Source organism: Alexandromys fortis, unplaced genomic scaffold (genome assembly GCF_014885135.2).
Source record: "Alexandromys fortis isolate MF-2015 unplaced genomic scaffold, M_Fortis_MF-2015_v1.1 scaffold_268, whole genome shotgun sequence".
NCBI classification, from domain to species: Eukaryota; Metazoa; Chordata; class Mammalia; order Rodentia; family Cricetidae; genus Alexandromys; species Alexandromys fortis.
In genome coordinates this window covers 973,751-990,149 of record NW_026068141.1, presented here as the reverse complement: position 1 = coordinate 990,149, position 16,399 = coordinate 973,751, and the positions used below count along the sequence as shown (strand labels likewise).

Below are 16,399 nucleotides of genomic sequence, written 5' to 3'. Positions count from 1 at the left end.
GGAAACTGTATTCTTTCAAACACTGCCTGGCCCGGCTAGTTCCAGCTTCTTATTGGCTAGCTCTTACATATTGTTCTAACCCATTTCTAATATTCTGTGTAGCCCACGAGCTGGCTTACCAGGGAGGATCTTAACCTGCGTCTGTCTGGAGCGGGAGAATCATGGCAACTCCTCTACTCAGCTTCTTTCTCCCAGAATTCTCTTCTGTCTACTCCGCCTACCTAATTTTCTGTCCTATGAGGGCCGAGGCAGTTTCTTTATTATTAACCAATGAAAGCAACAGATAAGATACAAGACCCACCTCCATCTGCCACTCAGGACAAATGTTACTGTCTCCACTTTAGAGATGAAGACACTCAAGCATAGAGAAAAGAAATACTTGGCAGCTTGTCTGTGGCAGAGCTGGGGTAGGACCCAGCCAGAGTCCCAGTCATCATTCACTGAGCCCTTTGCCATCTCTTGGGAACTGCCTGGGTTTGATCTATGAGACCCAAGCACCAGGCTTGGAGGACTGTCTATGCAACAGAGCGCCAGGCTGCAGGGAGAAGGCTAGGAGTTGTTGACTGAGCCCTTGGTGCCTTTTCTCTCCTAGCAAAAGGCTCTTCTGGGTGCCACTGCAATGCACGGGAGAGGCCACGGCGATTCACGAAGAGGGGCTGCTGAGGTGATTTCCAGTGAGAGCACCCCACTTTATTTCCAGACACAGTATGTGTGCATACTTAGGACTTCGGAGGCAGAAGCCCTCCTTCTCGTTGAGTAAGAAGAAGGAGATTTAAATAGTGTGAGAGAGCCGAGACTGATGGGAAGGGAGAGATCGATCTCGCCTTCAGTGTGGGATGCTGTCTCTGGCTGTCAACAATGATTTGGATTTAATTACATCAAATATGTAAATGTGTTCTGGAAACTGTAAAATAATACATAGTCATCAAATGTGACAAAAGCTTAATTAGGTTGGGAAAAGAATGCAGGTTTGAGTATAAGATAGACCTGGGCTGAAATGCTACCTCTTCTATTAAGGAGTCACCCTGGCTTACTGCTTGACCACTGGTATGTGTCCCTCACCTTCAGGTGGAAAGTTCATGTACCAGTATCCTCCTCCACACGTGTCTCAGGGCTGGATGAGAAGATGGAGATACTGTGAACTGGAATGCACCAAGAGAGCCCTTGACCCTGTTTCCATCCTTACGCCTTAAAAGATGGGCTTCCTGGGGAGCTGCCATGCTCACCTCAGGTCAGATGTGTTCCAGGCCTCCCTGCACCAGCAGAAGCTAGAGGGCCCTCCGTCACCTGTCGATTGCGTTGGGTGGGCTACTCAGTCTAGGGGTTGTAACCCACCCTGCTATCAGTTATTCCAGGGTCTCGGAGGGGCGTTACCTGGAAGGGAATTAGCTAAGACAGAAGAAGGAGGCCAAGCAGATTTGTCAAAGCCTCCGTTTATTAGGATCATGGTTGCTGCTTATATAGCCCCTGAAGGGTAGGGAAACTGGACTCTTGCCGCGTGTTCCAGGTCACGTAGGCCAGGTTACATTCGGACAGGTAGGCCAAGAAGTCACGAGTTGCCACACCTGGTTCCCTGGATAGCTGGAATGTAAGGCGCATTTCGCTAACAGATAAGTTAATTGGATGTGGGGCAGGTTCTCTCAATAGAACATAATTATGGGTGTGAGGTTCCCTGCAGACTCCCCAGGGTGATGGTTCCTGTAATGATTTTTAGGGGGGAAATGGCTCGAGACAGTCACCTGCTGATTGACAGAATGAGGCCAGGTCCTGTCGGTGGCCCTATCTCCATATGCAATGGCCATCTCGGTGAGAGGCATGAGTCTGCAATCAGAAGGTTTCAAAGACTATCTTTCTCCAGCGACATCCGCCAACTCTAACGAAGTTTCAGATCCCTCCCCACCACTAGTCTTCAGGTGTGGGGAAAGCGTGTTCACAGAGACGAGATGTGTGGATCTTGCCTACCTTGTCTGTACTTCTTGACATGCGGCCGAGATATGGATGGTGCTCAACCCTTAATCACTCCAAGACTGACTTTGCTTCTGGAATTTTGTTTTCTTCTTTAAGTGTCTTGTTGCTGTTTGTTTGTTTCTCTGCAGTCCGGGGGCAACTCTGAGGTGGCCAGATGTTTGAAGACTCAAAGCAGCACTGAGCAAAATGCTAAAGTCTGTTGCTCGGGCCGCACCTGCCAGCCACGTGACTTTAGCATGTTTCGTGAATGTGAAATGGCTTTGAAGAACACCTGCTTTATAAGATTTTGGTTCAATCTGTTTGAACAATGTCTTTATCCCAGGGCTTTCACATAACAAGACTAACTGTGAACTAACATTCGTTACTTTGACTGTAACGAGTCAGGAGATGTCTCCAGAGCCCAAGCCCTGCCTGGTGGTCTTCCCTGTGACGGGCACTCTTCCCTAAATGTCTCTGGGACTCAGAGACTTAGAGAGTCTTCCCACACGGCAGGGTTCCCTCAGCAGGACTGGAGGGCAGCACCCTCCTCCACTTCCCATATTGGGACTATCCCCTGTGGGCTGGATTATGGATCAAGGAAGTCTCTAAGAAAGCGGCTGGTGTTGAATGAGGCCCCTTTCCAATTGTGTTAGTTCCCTGGGCAAAAGAGACAGCAGAGGGCATGACCACACTCTCTCTGACTTACGAAGGCTCAGTAAGAAGGGGGCCATTTGCCTCCCCAGAGCCTGACCACGCTCTCAGCCTGCTGGCCCCTCCAGCCTCTAAGTGTGAGGAAGTTTGGCTGCTCTTTGTCCTAGAGTATGCTGGCCGCCTGAGGACAGGGGAGGGTGGGCAGTGGTGCTTAAAGGAAAACACTTTCCCAGTATCCTCAAGGGCTCTTGGCCACCCTCTTGCTAGGCCAGTACACGCAGTGCTAGCTTTCTCAGAGAGCATCCTCTGGGCTTCCTCACTACGCTGCCTCCTCAAGACACAAGCACATTGGAGTGTTCATCCCAAAGGCCCCCAAGTCAGCTGTGACAAATGCATCTTCTGATGCATCGCTGACAACAGGCCTCCAAGAGAAGGGGACAGAAAACTGCATCTCTGGCGAGATCCCCCAACCACCTAGTGCATAAAACCAAGAGAAGGCCTGTCTCCTGGAACTGGTTTCCGAGCCCTGCTTCACCAGGATGCTTGCCTTTCTATCACACCGACATCTGGCCTGCGGGCAGATCTCAGCCTGCACTGACACCCTTCTTAGATTGTACCTAGAGCCTGCTCAGCCCTCACTGCTGTGCCCTCCACTAGCACAGAGGGCCGAGGTGCCCCGTCAGCTTTCGTTTGCACTGGTGCAGTATCCTTGTCTCTCATAATGCCCCATTTGGTTTTAGCATGGAACGGCAGCCATCTTGGGACCTCAGACACCCTGCTGGCCTCTCACCTTCCTCAGTCGGAAATCTGCCATGGTCTACAGGGCCATCTGTGACCTAGCCTTCTAGAACCTTCCTAGCCTGTTATACCTTAGTACGATCGATGGAAGCAAGGACCAGGAGGTCATGGAAGTCTCCCCACTTAGTGGTTGGGCAGTGATGCCACAAGAATCACAAGTGTGTGGTCTCTCAGAAACCACGGGATGGCTCGGCACACCACTGGGACAGGTCTGTGGTTTCTCAGATCTGTCATTAGGCTTTTAAAAATAACGGGTTGTGTTTCTCTCAATCAATGACTTAAAATAAATGTCTTTTAAAAACGTCTTTAGCCCAAAGTCAAGCTCCTCTCACTTTAGGGCATTAAGAGTGAAGTTTACCCAGGCAGAACTCAGCTGGGGGAAGGGGTTATCCCCAAGTGGAGTCCCTGGTCCCTAGCCCTCGTCAGCATGTGGGAATTGATGAAGGCAGATTTTCAGGCCCCACCTTGGCCTTCTGGATCTGAAGCTCTGGCTTCCTCTATCTGCTTTCCCATACCTCTCCCCACTCGGGTGGTCAGGGGGCACTGAAGTTCCTGAACCCCTAGTCAGCATGTCCGTGGGTCTGCTCCAGCTGCTCCAGTGTCTGTCGATGTAGTTCTGTACGGCGGCCGTCACAGCCCCCGTGTCTTGAGCATGTCTCCAGAACACTCCTCTCTCCCAGGGAGAGAGGCCATGCACCCTTGCATTTGTAGCTAGTAGAGGTAATGGGAGAAGCACTAGGAAATGTAGCTGACTTCCACTTTCGGTGGCCAAGGGGAGCCTCAAAGAACTAGTACCCTGGAGTATGGTTAGGGTATTTGTTTAAAAAAAATAAACTTTTTCTATCTCTTTTAAAAATTATTACTAAGAGTGAGCACACATGATACCATTTGGAAAATATGGAAAAGCAGAAAAGGTTCTTTTTTTTTAAGATTTATTTATTTATTATGTACACAATGTTCAGCCTCCATGCCTGCAGGCCAGAAGAAGGCACCAGATCTCATTACAGATAGTTGTGAGCCACCATGTGGTTGCTGGGAATTGAACTCAGGACCTCTGAAAGAGCAATCAGTGCTCTTAACCTCTGAGCCATCTCTCCAGCCCCAGAAAAGGTTCTAATGCTGTATGCTGAAGTCTGAATGTAACGGCCTCCATAAGCTCATAGGGAGTGGCACTATTAGAAGGTGTGGCCTTGTTGGAGGAAGTGTGTGTGTGTGTCGCTGTGGAGGGGGGCTTTGAGGTCTCATATATGCTCAAGCCATGCCCAGTGTCTCAGTTCACTTCCTATTGTCTTCAGATCAAGATTTAGAACTCTCAGCTCCTTCTCCAGCACCATATCTGCCTGCACACTGCCATGCCCCACCATGTTAATAATGGACTAAACCTCTGAACTGTAAGTCAGCCCCAATTAAATGTTTTCCTTTATAAGAGTTGCCATGGTCTTGGTGTGTTTCCACAACAACAGAAACCCTAGCTAAGATACTGTGGAAGGTCTACACTGTGCAGGGTTGGCAATGAGTCACCCATGCAAGAGTGCATTGTATTTGGGAAGTTTCTGTCTGCTGTTGCTGTGTTAAATGGTATAATGACTGTTAATCTTCTGCTTTTCCAAAGTCCAAGTGATCGGATCCCAGTCTGAAGGTTGCCATTATCTTGCCCTGATGGAGGAAGGACATTGGTTAATTATAATAAAGAAACTGCCTTGGCCCATTTTATTGGTTAGAACATAGGTGGGTGGAGTAAACAGAAGAGAATGCTGGGAGAAAGAAGCTTAGTCTAGGAGTCGCCATGATTCTCCCACTCCAGAAAGACGCAGGTTAAGATCCTCCCTGGTAAGCCACCTCGTGGGCTACACAGAATATTAGAAATGGGTTAGAACAATATGTAAGAGCTAACCAATAAGAGGCTGGAACTAATGGGTCAGGCAGTGTTTAAAAGAATACAGTTTCCGTGTAATTATTTCGGGCATAAGCTAGCCATGCGGGCGGCCGGGGAGGCAGCCCTGCTGCTCCTATCACTACATTGCCCTTGATGTTACTCTGGGAGTGGGATGCTGTGTGGTTTGAGCCTATGCTGCGCATGTAGAGAGAGCTGGGCTCTGGTCCTCATGCTGTAGATTACTGACTGACTCAGAATTTACACACTGACTCTTGGGTAAAACAATGGTGCCGCGCAAGGATTCCATAGTGATGATGGTGGCCTTGAGGGTTGTAAAGAGCCAGGAGTCCTGTAAGATGGACAGGTCTATAAGGGGAGGGCAGTGAGCTGCTCTAAGTGTTAGGATGGTTTTCTGTCTCTCTCTTTCTCTTTCTCTTTCTCTTTCTCTTTCTCTTTCTCTTTCTCTTTCTCTTTCTCTTTCTCTCTCCCTCCTCTATTTTTACTTTTCCAGAGTGGGTTTCTCTGTGTAGTCCTGGCTTTCCTGGAACTAGCTTTATAGACCAGGCTGGCCTCGAACCACAGAGCTCCCCCTGCCTCTGCCTCCGAGTGCTGGAATTAAAGGCGTGCGCCATCATGCCAGGCAGACGACACTTTTGTGCGAGGCACCGCCCGTTATCTTCACGTTTATTCTCCCTTTATGGTGGTCCCCCCTTATCCAGAGCATCACTTTCCTGTTAGCTTCCCACTATCAACATCAGCCTTTAAATACTAAAAGAAAAATTCCAGAAATAAATAATTTTCATGTTGTGAGTTATGTATCTGAATCCCATGGTAGAATCCCCAGTTGACCTGTTCTATTCCACCAGACTACGAATCATGCCTTCATCCGGTGTATCCACCTGTATGGTGCATCAGCGTGGCTGTACTTAGGCTGGAGTGAGCCTTACTACCCAGCAGTGGCCGAAGCACAAAGATGGATGACAGAAAGGTGACATCAGGGGATAAAGCAGGAAGAGACGAATTAATTCTTGCTGCACGTCATAGAAGGGGAAAATATAAAATGTACACTACAGTATTTTGTATTGGCTATAGTTTCAGGGCTTCACTGGAGAGTCTTCAAACATGCCCCTCAATGATAATTGTGTGTGTGTGTGTGTTTGCATTGTATTTTTTCAAAGCAATATGCGTACCCAACTTCAAACTCAGGCTCATCATTAAGGAAGCAAGTAAGTATCCTGACCGGGCAGTGGTGGCGCACGCCTTTAATCCCAGCACTCAAGAAGCAGAGGCAGACAGATCTCTGAGTTCCAGGACAGGTTCCAAAGAACTACAGAGAAACCCTGTCTTGAAAAACAAAACAAAACAAGAAGCAAATATCCAGTAGCCACCTCCTCCACCCACTCTAATTCCCCATTCCAAGTCAAGTGTGGGGGTGCAGACATGCAATCACAGCACTCAGGAGACTGAGGCAGGAGAATTGTACAAGTCTGCGGCCGGCCTGGACTAGAAGGCGAGCCCCTCTACCACTTGTTTCAAAAGACAAAATATATTTTTGGTATGTTTTTTATACACATTTGCTCTAGGAAATTAGAAAAGAAGACAGACAAGGAAAGAGGATGCCAAGGATCGTGAATTAAACCTCCTCTCCTCTCAGAATGCCCTCATCCAAACAATCCAATCATGGAACCTTCCAGACATATTCCTTCTGTGAATGACAGCTCAAATCACAGGAAGTCTTCAGTGAAGGGAGCAAAAGTAACCCCATGAGGTACAGGAGCTGTATTTTCCATCCTGCTGCTCAGTGTGGTCCAAACGCCAGCAGCCCCCAGACCTAACAGCATGCACACTTTGGCCTCACCCCAGAAGCCACATTTAACAAGACGGTGGTAATTGGAATGGCCATTAACGCTGCCGTGTGTGGACATTGGAAGCACTCAGAGTTGTGACCTGCAAACTGCTGGTCACAGCCTGGACCAGAGGCTTGAGCCAGAGCATAAACAGCTGGCCATTCCCTTTATTGAGAAAGACTAGCTGTAAGTGGTGTCAGCTCATGTAATCAACGTTACTGATGAGGTGGCTGATCTACATTCTGGCCCAAGCTCTTTATCTTATCAAATGTCTGAGACTCAGCCCTTCATGTCCCATGAGATCACTGTCTGAGATGCAGCCCTTGGTGTCTACTGAGATCACTGTCTGTGACACAGTTCTCGGTGTCCAGTGAGATCATCGTCTGAGACGCAGTCCTTGGTGTCCAGTCCTTGGTGTCCAGTGAGATCACTGTCTGAGACACAGCCCTCACCCTCAGTGTCCAGTGAGATCACTGTCTGAGACGCGGCCCTCGGTGTCCAGTGAGATCACTGTCTGAGACGCGGCCCTCGGTGTCCAGTGAGATCACTGTCTGAGACGCGGCCCTCGGTGTCCAGTGAGATTACTGTCTCAAACACGGCCAGGCTTCGAGAGAAATGTTTAGACCACAGAGATGGGAAGCTGGAGGGTGACTGTGTTTCTCTGGCTGAGAGTCCAGCATCTTCCACTGTATTTATCTGACCCATCCAACCAACTGTAACATACACATTCACATGCACACACACTTAGTCTCGAACACGTATGTGTTCGTATGCACAGAACACACCCACGACCCTCCTTAGTAAACCTAGCCAAGCGCAGGGACATCTCTGCCTCTTGAGTCAAACTGCGGCCGTTTCCCTATCTGCCCACAGCAGGCTTCTGCTTACACAGAAGAGTCCCTCATCCCTTGCCGTCTCCTCCTGTGAGGCAAGGGACTTGGCAGGGCATCTAGCAAGAGCAGAGCCACAAAGCTGCTGCCTTTGGAAGGAGACAAAGCCTTTTCCTCCCCACTTGCATTCCCGAGTCAAAGGTGTTCTCAGGCCCCAGGGCAGCCAGTGCCTGCAAACCTGACAGGGGTGATCAGCCAGCAGAGCCAGTCAGGGCTAGCATGCTGCAAGGCACCGACGCTGGCCATGGTTGTCACCTCCTGAGGATCCCTGAGTTCATTTTCATGTGGACGCTGGGAAGGCTCAGGACATTTCATTCAACACAGTTTGGTTTACAAACTTATTTTCCGTTGCTGACCTCACAAGGTTGCTTCATCTCTGTCTTGTTCCTCATCTTAGAGCACAATGATGATCCCTGGGCGGGTCAGTGACAATATCTATAAAGCGCTGCATTCCCCCACCATCCACCCAGCCAGTCATCTGCTCGTGGATACTGAGTACCTTCTGGGTTCCTGTCGCTGGGACAGAGCGATGAACTAAACAAAAAGCAAAGAAGATGAGGACAGCCAAAGGGCCACAAAACAAAACCAAGCAGGCTGCAGGCTGCAGGCTGCAGCAGGTGCTGCCAAGAAAAGGGCAAGGAGGGGTTGAGGGAAAAGGCTTCACGGTGTGAACTCAGGCAAGGACTCTGAACAGGCCTCCAACAGCACAGGAAATAATTCCAGGAACTGACAACCAGGATTCCATGAAGTTAGAGCATGAGGAAGGGCAGTGGGGAGGTGAACAGCTGAGACCAGAATGTAGTAATGGAAGCTACATATGAAGAGTCCATAATGGAGACCCCATTGTGTGTATGGTGACCTCAAAACTTAATTTAAAAGAGGGAGAAAGTTCCAGGACAGCCAGGATTGCTACACAGAGAAACCCTGTCTTAGAAGGGGGATGGACACCAAACCACACGAAGACAGACACCAGCGGAACCTGCTGAGTGGAAGAAGTCTCTGGAAGACAGCAGCCCTGATGGCTGCCGTCTGGGAAGGGCGAAGCTAGAGCAATAACAAAATTATGGGTTCATCAATGATCAGAGCGGTGGAAGAGGCATGGCGGGTGCAAGCCAGGCACCTGGGAGGGGCAGTTAAACTGTTCCATGTGATGTCATAAGCAGACACACCTGACTTCCATATTTCCCAAAAATACAGAAAGCAAAGAACGCACCCAGACGTACACCTGCACCTTCCATACTGGATGGCCAGTTGGGACGAGTAGGTCACACTATGACAAGCTACATGACTCAAGGGCCTCTGGGAACTTTCTGTTCATTTATCCATAAACCTGAAACTTCACCAATTCTACTTTGCCAGTTGATGCCAAAGCAGGTGGGGCCAGGACAGAGGTCCGCGGTAGAGCCTCTGGAGCGATCATGGGCGTGAGGTCAGGACAGAGGTCCGCGGTGGAGCCTCTGGAGCGATCATGGGCGTGAGGTCAGGACAGAGGTCCGCAGTAGAACCTGTGGAGCTCTCATGGGGCCTGAGGTCCTAGGCCCAACACTGAGAGACCCAAATATACCAGGGGCCTGCTTAATTCTGACCTTGGAATTTTGAGCTCAAATCCCAGGAATGGGTAGGAACTTATGAGGAACATTCCAGGGCATGGTGGGGATGGCACACCGTGCATCCCGGAACATCCCTGCTGCTGGCTGGCGTGTTTATTATTCTTCCGTGGCTGTGACTGAGATGCATCTTAGGGAACAACCTATGGGAGGAAGAGTTTTAGCCTCCCAGTGCCAGAGGGTTTGTCCATGGTTGCTTGGCTCCATGTACTTGAGCAGAACTCATGGTGGTAGGAGTGAGTGGCAGAGATTGGTCACCTATGGAAGACAGGAAGTAAAGAAAGAGTAGGGGCCAGAGGGACAGGTATAGTCTTCAAAGGCATGCTTCCAGTGACCAGATTCCTTCAGGTGGGCACCTCAGGTAGGAAGCTGATGTTTCCAGAACCTTCTCAAATAGTGCCATTAGCAGGAGACAAGGCATTCCACACAGCGTCTGTGCTGTGTGGTGTGGGAGGGGAGTCACATTCACAACACGACAACCAAAGAGAAGGCTGGGTTTATTTTACTCGATGAGGTAAATTTTTTTTTTCGAGACAGGGTTTCTCTGTAGCTTTGGTGCCTGTCCCAGAACTAGCTCTTGTAGACCAGGCTGGCCTCGAACTCACAGAGATCCGCCTGCCTCTGCCTCCCGAGTGCTGGGATTAAAGGCGTGCGCCACCACCGCCCGGCTGATGAGGTAAATTTTACAAGTAGCAAAATGCATAAACCTTGAGATTTAAGGCTTACATTTAAGGTTTAAGGTTTTTACAGTTGACTGCATACACCTGTATCAGGATGGCAAGCACAGTTGTCGGACTGATAGCTAGCTATATTACCCTCTCTGATGGTGAAAGTTTGGGAGCTGGGTTTGCACGGGAAGACATTTCATCATGGTGCCCAGGAATAAATTTGGAGCAAGGCTGAAATCTAAGCACCACCACTTTCTACTCAGGTCTCCCCACTTGCCTGTGTCTCAGTTTCCCCATATCTGAGAGAGAATTAAATCTACTTCCTGGGGCTGTTTGAACTCAGAGAGCCTGGGCATGGAAGGTCCTCCGTGTTCTGGCCCCGGGTAGTTTCCGAATGGAGGTGTGGTGAGCAGAAGGGCTCTTGCCAGCCTTTGTGCTCTGGGTGAGCCTCCCCGGGTACCATGAGTTCTCTGACAGCATCTCTCTGCCCACAGGGATGTGTCTCCAGGCATTTGTCGAGGCTTTCTTCTTCCTGGCCCAGAGGAAGTTCAAGCTGTTGCCTCTGCTTGAGCAGGTGGCCTCCTTGATCGACCTGTGTGAATACCACCTATCTCTGCTGGATGAGAAGCGCTTGGTGTGTGGCCGGGGCCGGCGCCCCCAAAGTAGTCCTCCTCACGAGACCAACCCCACAACCCAGTCAGCCGCAGGCAGCCCTGCACCCCGCATAATTGGTGCTTATAAGCTGTCTCACTCTAGACACGCTCTGTCCTGAAGGCCCCCTTGCCGTCCTGGAAGAAGGTGTGCGCTCGGGGGGCTGAGTACCCTGGCCTTCCCTGATCTGTGGGGAGCCACCAGGGTCCCAGCTGCAATGGCCCGGAGTCCTCTGTGTTCTGCAGGGCTCTCACCTCACATGGCTAATTCTTGCCTACCCTCCTCCCAGCGCCTCATGACCCACCCTGTTTGTGAGTCATCAGTAGACATACGACATCTGAACTGTGACAGGTGGCACCTATTATTCCGGGTTCCCGGGAAGCACCAAGTGGGCAGTTCTTTCGTGCTTGGGGCCACAGAGGAGTGGAGGATGGGAGAAAGGACAGACCATCTCAAAGCGAGGAACCGTGGGTGCGAGGTCACACCTGCGGTCTGCTGGGGCCTCCGCGAGCCTGCTGGTCAGAGGTCAGGTCAAAGCATTGCTTTCCTTCCACCTGTCCTCTGAAAGAAGTAGAATATCAAGATGGCGGACACCCCAATCATGTGCTATTTGGGTGTGCTTAACAGAGTAACCACTTATTTCATTAACTTGCCTGTCGCTGCAGTCATTGATTTATTACTAATTAAGAAATAACAAGTTCTTCAGTCTCCCCATCCAGGTTCAAGGGGAACCCTGCAAAAGTGGGGTGCTGACCCAATGTCCGAGAGCTGCTGTGTATGCACCGGCACTGTGCTGTCAGCGCCGAGGGGAGAACGTAAGGCCCCGAGGCGAGGCGGGACAAGAAGTGTGTGCAGAGGGCATGGGGGCCTGGACCTGAGCAGTCCATGTTCTCAGATGCTCTACTGTGGGGATCCTTGTTGACCACCCATGCGGGAGCTGTACAGGGCCTATTAAACAGAGCTTTAACTTGACACATTTTCAACATAAGTCTTCAGAAAGTGCTCGCCAACATGGAGCCGAGGGGAAACGGGTTCAAAGGTAGAGCTGCAGCCATGTTGAGGTGATATAAAAATGCCAGCACCCACGGTGAGAGATGGCCTCTCTATGGTGCACAGTCATCTAGAGGTAGGTCACCGTTGGTCCCCTGGTTACAGAGCCATTGCTCAGTTTGTAGTGCAAGCCTTGGGAGGCTCCACACCCCTGGGGATTTGACTCTATAGTGATGATTGGGGAAGCCCTTTGCGGACAAGTTGCCCCTAATACTGTCAGAATTGAGAGTGCACACTAGGAGACTTCTGTCCCCACCCCCGTTTCCCAGAGACACAGCTACCTTTACTCACTTTGTGACCAGCCCCTCACTTTTTGCAAGCTGTGGCTGAGATGACAGTAACCCGGCTGGCTCCTTCCTCCTGCAGGGAAGGAGTAGCCAGAGAACCCATCCAGGCCCAGGGACCTCTGCTGAGAGCTGCAGGCTCTGTGACTGGCTGGGGTCTTAGTCTCTTCTGTAGAGGCCCCCTGAGAACCATGGCCCCCAGGGAGGTCCCAGCCGTCAGACTGGACTCAGCTTTTCATCTAGTGGAGGCTGGGACCGTGACCCTCCAGCCTAGCCAGGAGTCTACAAGGACACAGTGGGCATACGAGGATCCAGTGGAGCTGTTGAAATGCTAGTCCTACCAGATGCCCACCTCATTCCCACCTCTGGCAGAACAGGGCCTCCTGGAGCCTCCTGGCTGCCTGGTGGGGGCTGTGTGTCTCCCCTTATGTTATCCCAGGGAACTCCCTGTCATCTACTTAGTCATCTTCTTTAGCCCTCAGCACTTCTCTCCCAGATAGAGCCATGCCTCTGCCCCCATTCCCTTTGGCCCCTCCTTCCCTCCCTTCCTAGCTTCTGGGAGGGAGCAAGACCTCCAGGGAGCCCACAAATCCCTGCTGAAAGTGTCCCCAGTCAAGGGCCTTGAGATCAAACTCTCCCTCTCTTCCCTAGGAGCCACAAAGACCCCAGAGGCCTGGTTTTACCTTCTGGACTCCTAGTGCTCCGAGAACCTGTGGTCAGGGAAACAATGAGCCACTGGCAGGAAGACCCTGGCAGGCCGCTGCCCCCAACTCCCCACCCTGCACTTGCTGCTACCACTACTTGGTCCAGTCAGAGCCCTCTGGCCAATAGCAAACAACTTCCTGCTGCAGCTCACCCCAGCCCATTCCCTTCCCCCTCACAGAATGGAAGGCCTCTTCCATATATGCCCAGGAATGCAGAGAGTCCCCTTTGCAGCACTTACCCGTGGGAACCCAGCTGTGTCTTCAGGGCCAGCATGGGCTGTTGGATCCAGGTCAGCTGCTAAGGGGCAGAGATGCTCGCTGAAGTGTCAGTCAAGAGCAGTTCTAGGTGAGGAGACACGCGCCCTCTCTCCATGGGCTGTGGATGCCCTTAGGAACCATGGTTTTCTAAGCTTCACCGAGCTATTTAACTGAACATCCCCAGATTCCCAATTGGCTGATCCTGTTCCTGGGCATGGTAGCTGTCCCGTGAGCCCAGGAGTAGACAGTGGCTTTGCTGATCCTTGAGTCTCCACAGCCAGATTCCACGTGACTTTCAGCTCAGGACCTAGGCCTATCTCTGAGCAGACACCCCCTCTCCTTCAGCCCTGGACTCACCCTGCCTCCCGTCTGCAGTCACAGCACACATTCGGAGATGGTGGTGTACTGTGACTGCAGCTGGTCAGGAAGGAGCTGGACAGGTGTGTGAGAAACATTCCAGCCTCACTAGATTATTTGAGAAACTCCCTTTCCTGTGTGGATGAACCTGTTCTCAGTGCTCCACAGTTCAAAGGGATCTCTTCCATTTCTCTTACTGTCTGATCTTCCAAGCTGTCCAGTGAAAGACAGGGACCATCACTAGTTCTGACACCTGTCCAAAGCCCGGTTGAGCAGACACAGCAGCCTGTGTGGCAGGGAAGCTGCATGAGTTCCATCAGAGTACACCTGGGGAGTCTAGGGACTTGGAGTCTTCCAGCTTATTCTTCTGACCCTGAAGCCCACGAAGCCTGTAAGGACCCCAGGTCCTCAACCACCCAAATGTGGGTGATGTTTTCTCTCAGAATTTTGGGGACATTAGGCAAGATGATGACAAGCTTCCTTGAATGATGTTCATGGAGATGGACGAAGCCAAGGCGACCCCTGCTGCCTCTTATCCGCACGCATCTGAAGACACTCACGGGCTGGGAAATGCCGCGCCTCAGATGTCTGGAGTCGCCCTGTGGTTGGCAGAGAACTACTCCAACATGGATCAAATCCACACACTCTCCCCACCACGTTCATTCCTTGATTAGTTCCTTTATTCCTCAGCTCTGCGAGACTGGGCTGGCTTTGGGTGCCTTCTCTTGAAGCTCAGGACTCACAAGCCCTCGTCTGGGAGCTGTGTTCCCAGAGGCAGAGAGCTGCCCATGCTCAGTGAGGGAAATTCACCAGTGAGCAGTGTAGCCTGAAACCTGCCTAACCTCCACTGATACTTTAGCCACTCTCCCAATTCAACTGATGAATGTGAATGAAAATTTCCCACAATTTCTCACAAAATAACATTTTTTTTCTTGTTCTCAGAGACAAAGAAATTCTGCAGAATGCTTTCCAGTTGCCTCCTCTCATAACCAAAAGTCTTGCTTTTGCTTTAACTGGAAAAAACACACTGCCTCTGTTTACACTGACACGTGTACACACACGTATGCACACACACACACACTGAGCTCTGCATAAAATGACAAAGTCACTAATGTTTTGTTTTTGGCTTTTTGCTTCCGAAAGTGATTTGGAAAACAGGCTCTTTGTGGCCCTGTGTCACAACCCTGCTTACACAGAAGCGCCTGGGAAGGCGTAGCGTTTGCATAGACTCGGGCCAGGGCTGTGGGCTAAAGGAACCATCCCGACTCCCCCAAGCCTCAGATGGGCTGTAGAGATATTTTCCGTTTCACAACAGAATGGAGAAGCCAAAGGAGTCCCTGTCTCCTCTGGAAGGACCAGGGGCTTTGGAAGTCTGATGTGAGGGTGAACTTGCTTGGCCATGGACGGGTGACTTTCCTCCCTGACACCCGTCCCTCTTCTGTGCAGCAGAGATCATGTCAAAATAGACCCAAAGAGCCTGGCATGAGACTTGGCACCTGGGAAGTGTCTTCACAATGTCTGTTGAGGAAAGGTGTCTCCATATGCTGAAATCAACAGATGCCAGGAAACACCGCTGCCATGGCGGCCAGGAGCCCTGGCAGGAGAGGCTCCTGGAAGTCAGCTGAGACCTCGCTTCTCCCTCCCCCTGCCACGCCCACCTCTTAAAAGCCTTTCAAAATTCTTTATTAAATTTTCATGGCGCATGTAGTCAAGGCTCTGTTACAGCCTCAGTTGTCTTGGTAACTTGGTAAAATGCAATAATAAAATGAAGCTGAGTGTCGCTAACCACAGGCTTATGTGTAACAGCTACAGAGTACTGACAGGGTTTGTGCGTGTGGTAATTTTTGACAGCAAACCTGCCGGGGGGGGGGGACAATGTTTGTTCATTTTGGGTCAATTGGTAAGAAAAGGGCACCTTTTAATTTTCTTGCTTTTTCCTCCCCACATGGTTGGTGTTTGCATGAGAGCTATTGACTCTAGGGATCCAGGAAGTCCTGGGGGAGTCAGGGGAGGATTTGGGATATCCTCCAAACTCAGTCTGCTGGAGAAACGGCCTCTCAGCAGGGTGGGCCACCTGTCAGGGACTCTGGGAGGGAGTCTGTCCTGAGAGAGCTCCTCGAATGTGAAGTCACCTCATGTTGCTCTTCGTGAGACTGAAATGCCAAGGCCTCTCACCAAAGAGGCCACAGGAGTCCTTCGGGTATACCTGATGGCCACAATTCCTGAGAACAGGGCTCTCCCACCCCACCCCCACCCCCACAGACGCCTCTTCCCAGCACCCCCGCACCCCACCCCGGGAGCAGCATATGTTCACTCTGAATATTTCCCAGACTGGGGCCCACCTGGTGGGAAGTGGGAGCAGATGGCCTAGAGTTAAAAATAAAGTGAGACCCCCAGCTCCTCGGAAGTCTCCACCCCCACCCCAGTGAACATCAGCTCCCACCCACACATGCCTTCTACCCCTACCATGCCAGGCTCCTGTGTCACCACTGGCCATGGCTTTGTCACTGCACTGTCTCTTGTAGAGAGACCCAGGCTTGCCTACCGGGAGACCCCCAGCTATGTGGGGAAGATGGTAGACGGCCCTCAAAGTTACCCTGGCATGGTTACCTGGGTCTCTGGGGCTCGGATTTGAGACTGTCCAGACCAGGGAGGCTCTTCACCCAGCTGCCTTCCCCCAAACCCTGGCATCCGGTATAGTCCCTCAGAGGGTCAGGCCCCACCTCTGTCTTTAATCCAAACAGCTTCCCCCACCATGTGAGCAGTTCACTGTAAAACTGTGTGCATGGCTGTTCTTTTACAAGGAGGGGA

At 51.0% G+C, this 16,399-nt stretch overlaps 2 protein-coding genes across 3 annotated transcripts in view; one reads left to right on the top strand and one right to left on the bottom strand.

Annotated features, from left to right (window-relative positions):
- Nucleotides 1–15,337, top strand: part of Ttll11 (tubulin tyrosine ligase like 11) — a 260,661-nt gene extending 245,324 nt beyond the window's left edge. The window contains exon 10 of one of the 2 annotated variants that reach the window (XM_050126798.1): nucleotides 10,779–15,337. In XM_050126798.1, the coding sequence (XP_049982755.1) occupies nucleotides 10,779–11,056 (278 nt within the window). In that variant the 3' untranslated portion in view covers nucleotides 11,057–15,337. The remainder of the gene's footprint in view (nucleotides 1–10,778) is intronic. The other variant, XM_050126799.1, reaches the window with a different exon arrangement.
- Nucleotides 5,028–16,399, bottom strand: part of Dab2ip (DAB2 interacting protein) — a 200,711-nt gene continuing 189,339 nt past the window's right edge. The window contains exon 17 of the mRNA XM_050126789.1: nucleotides 5,028–5,052. Within this exon, the coding sequence (XP_049982746.1) occupies nucleotides 5,043–5,052 (10 nt within the window). The 3' untranslated portion in view covers nucleotides 5,028–5,042. The remainder of the gene's footprint in view (nucleotides 5,053–16,399) is intronic.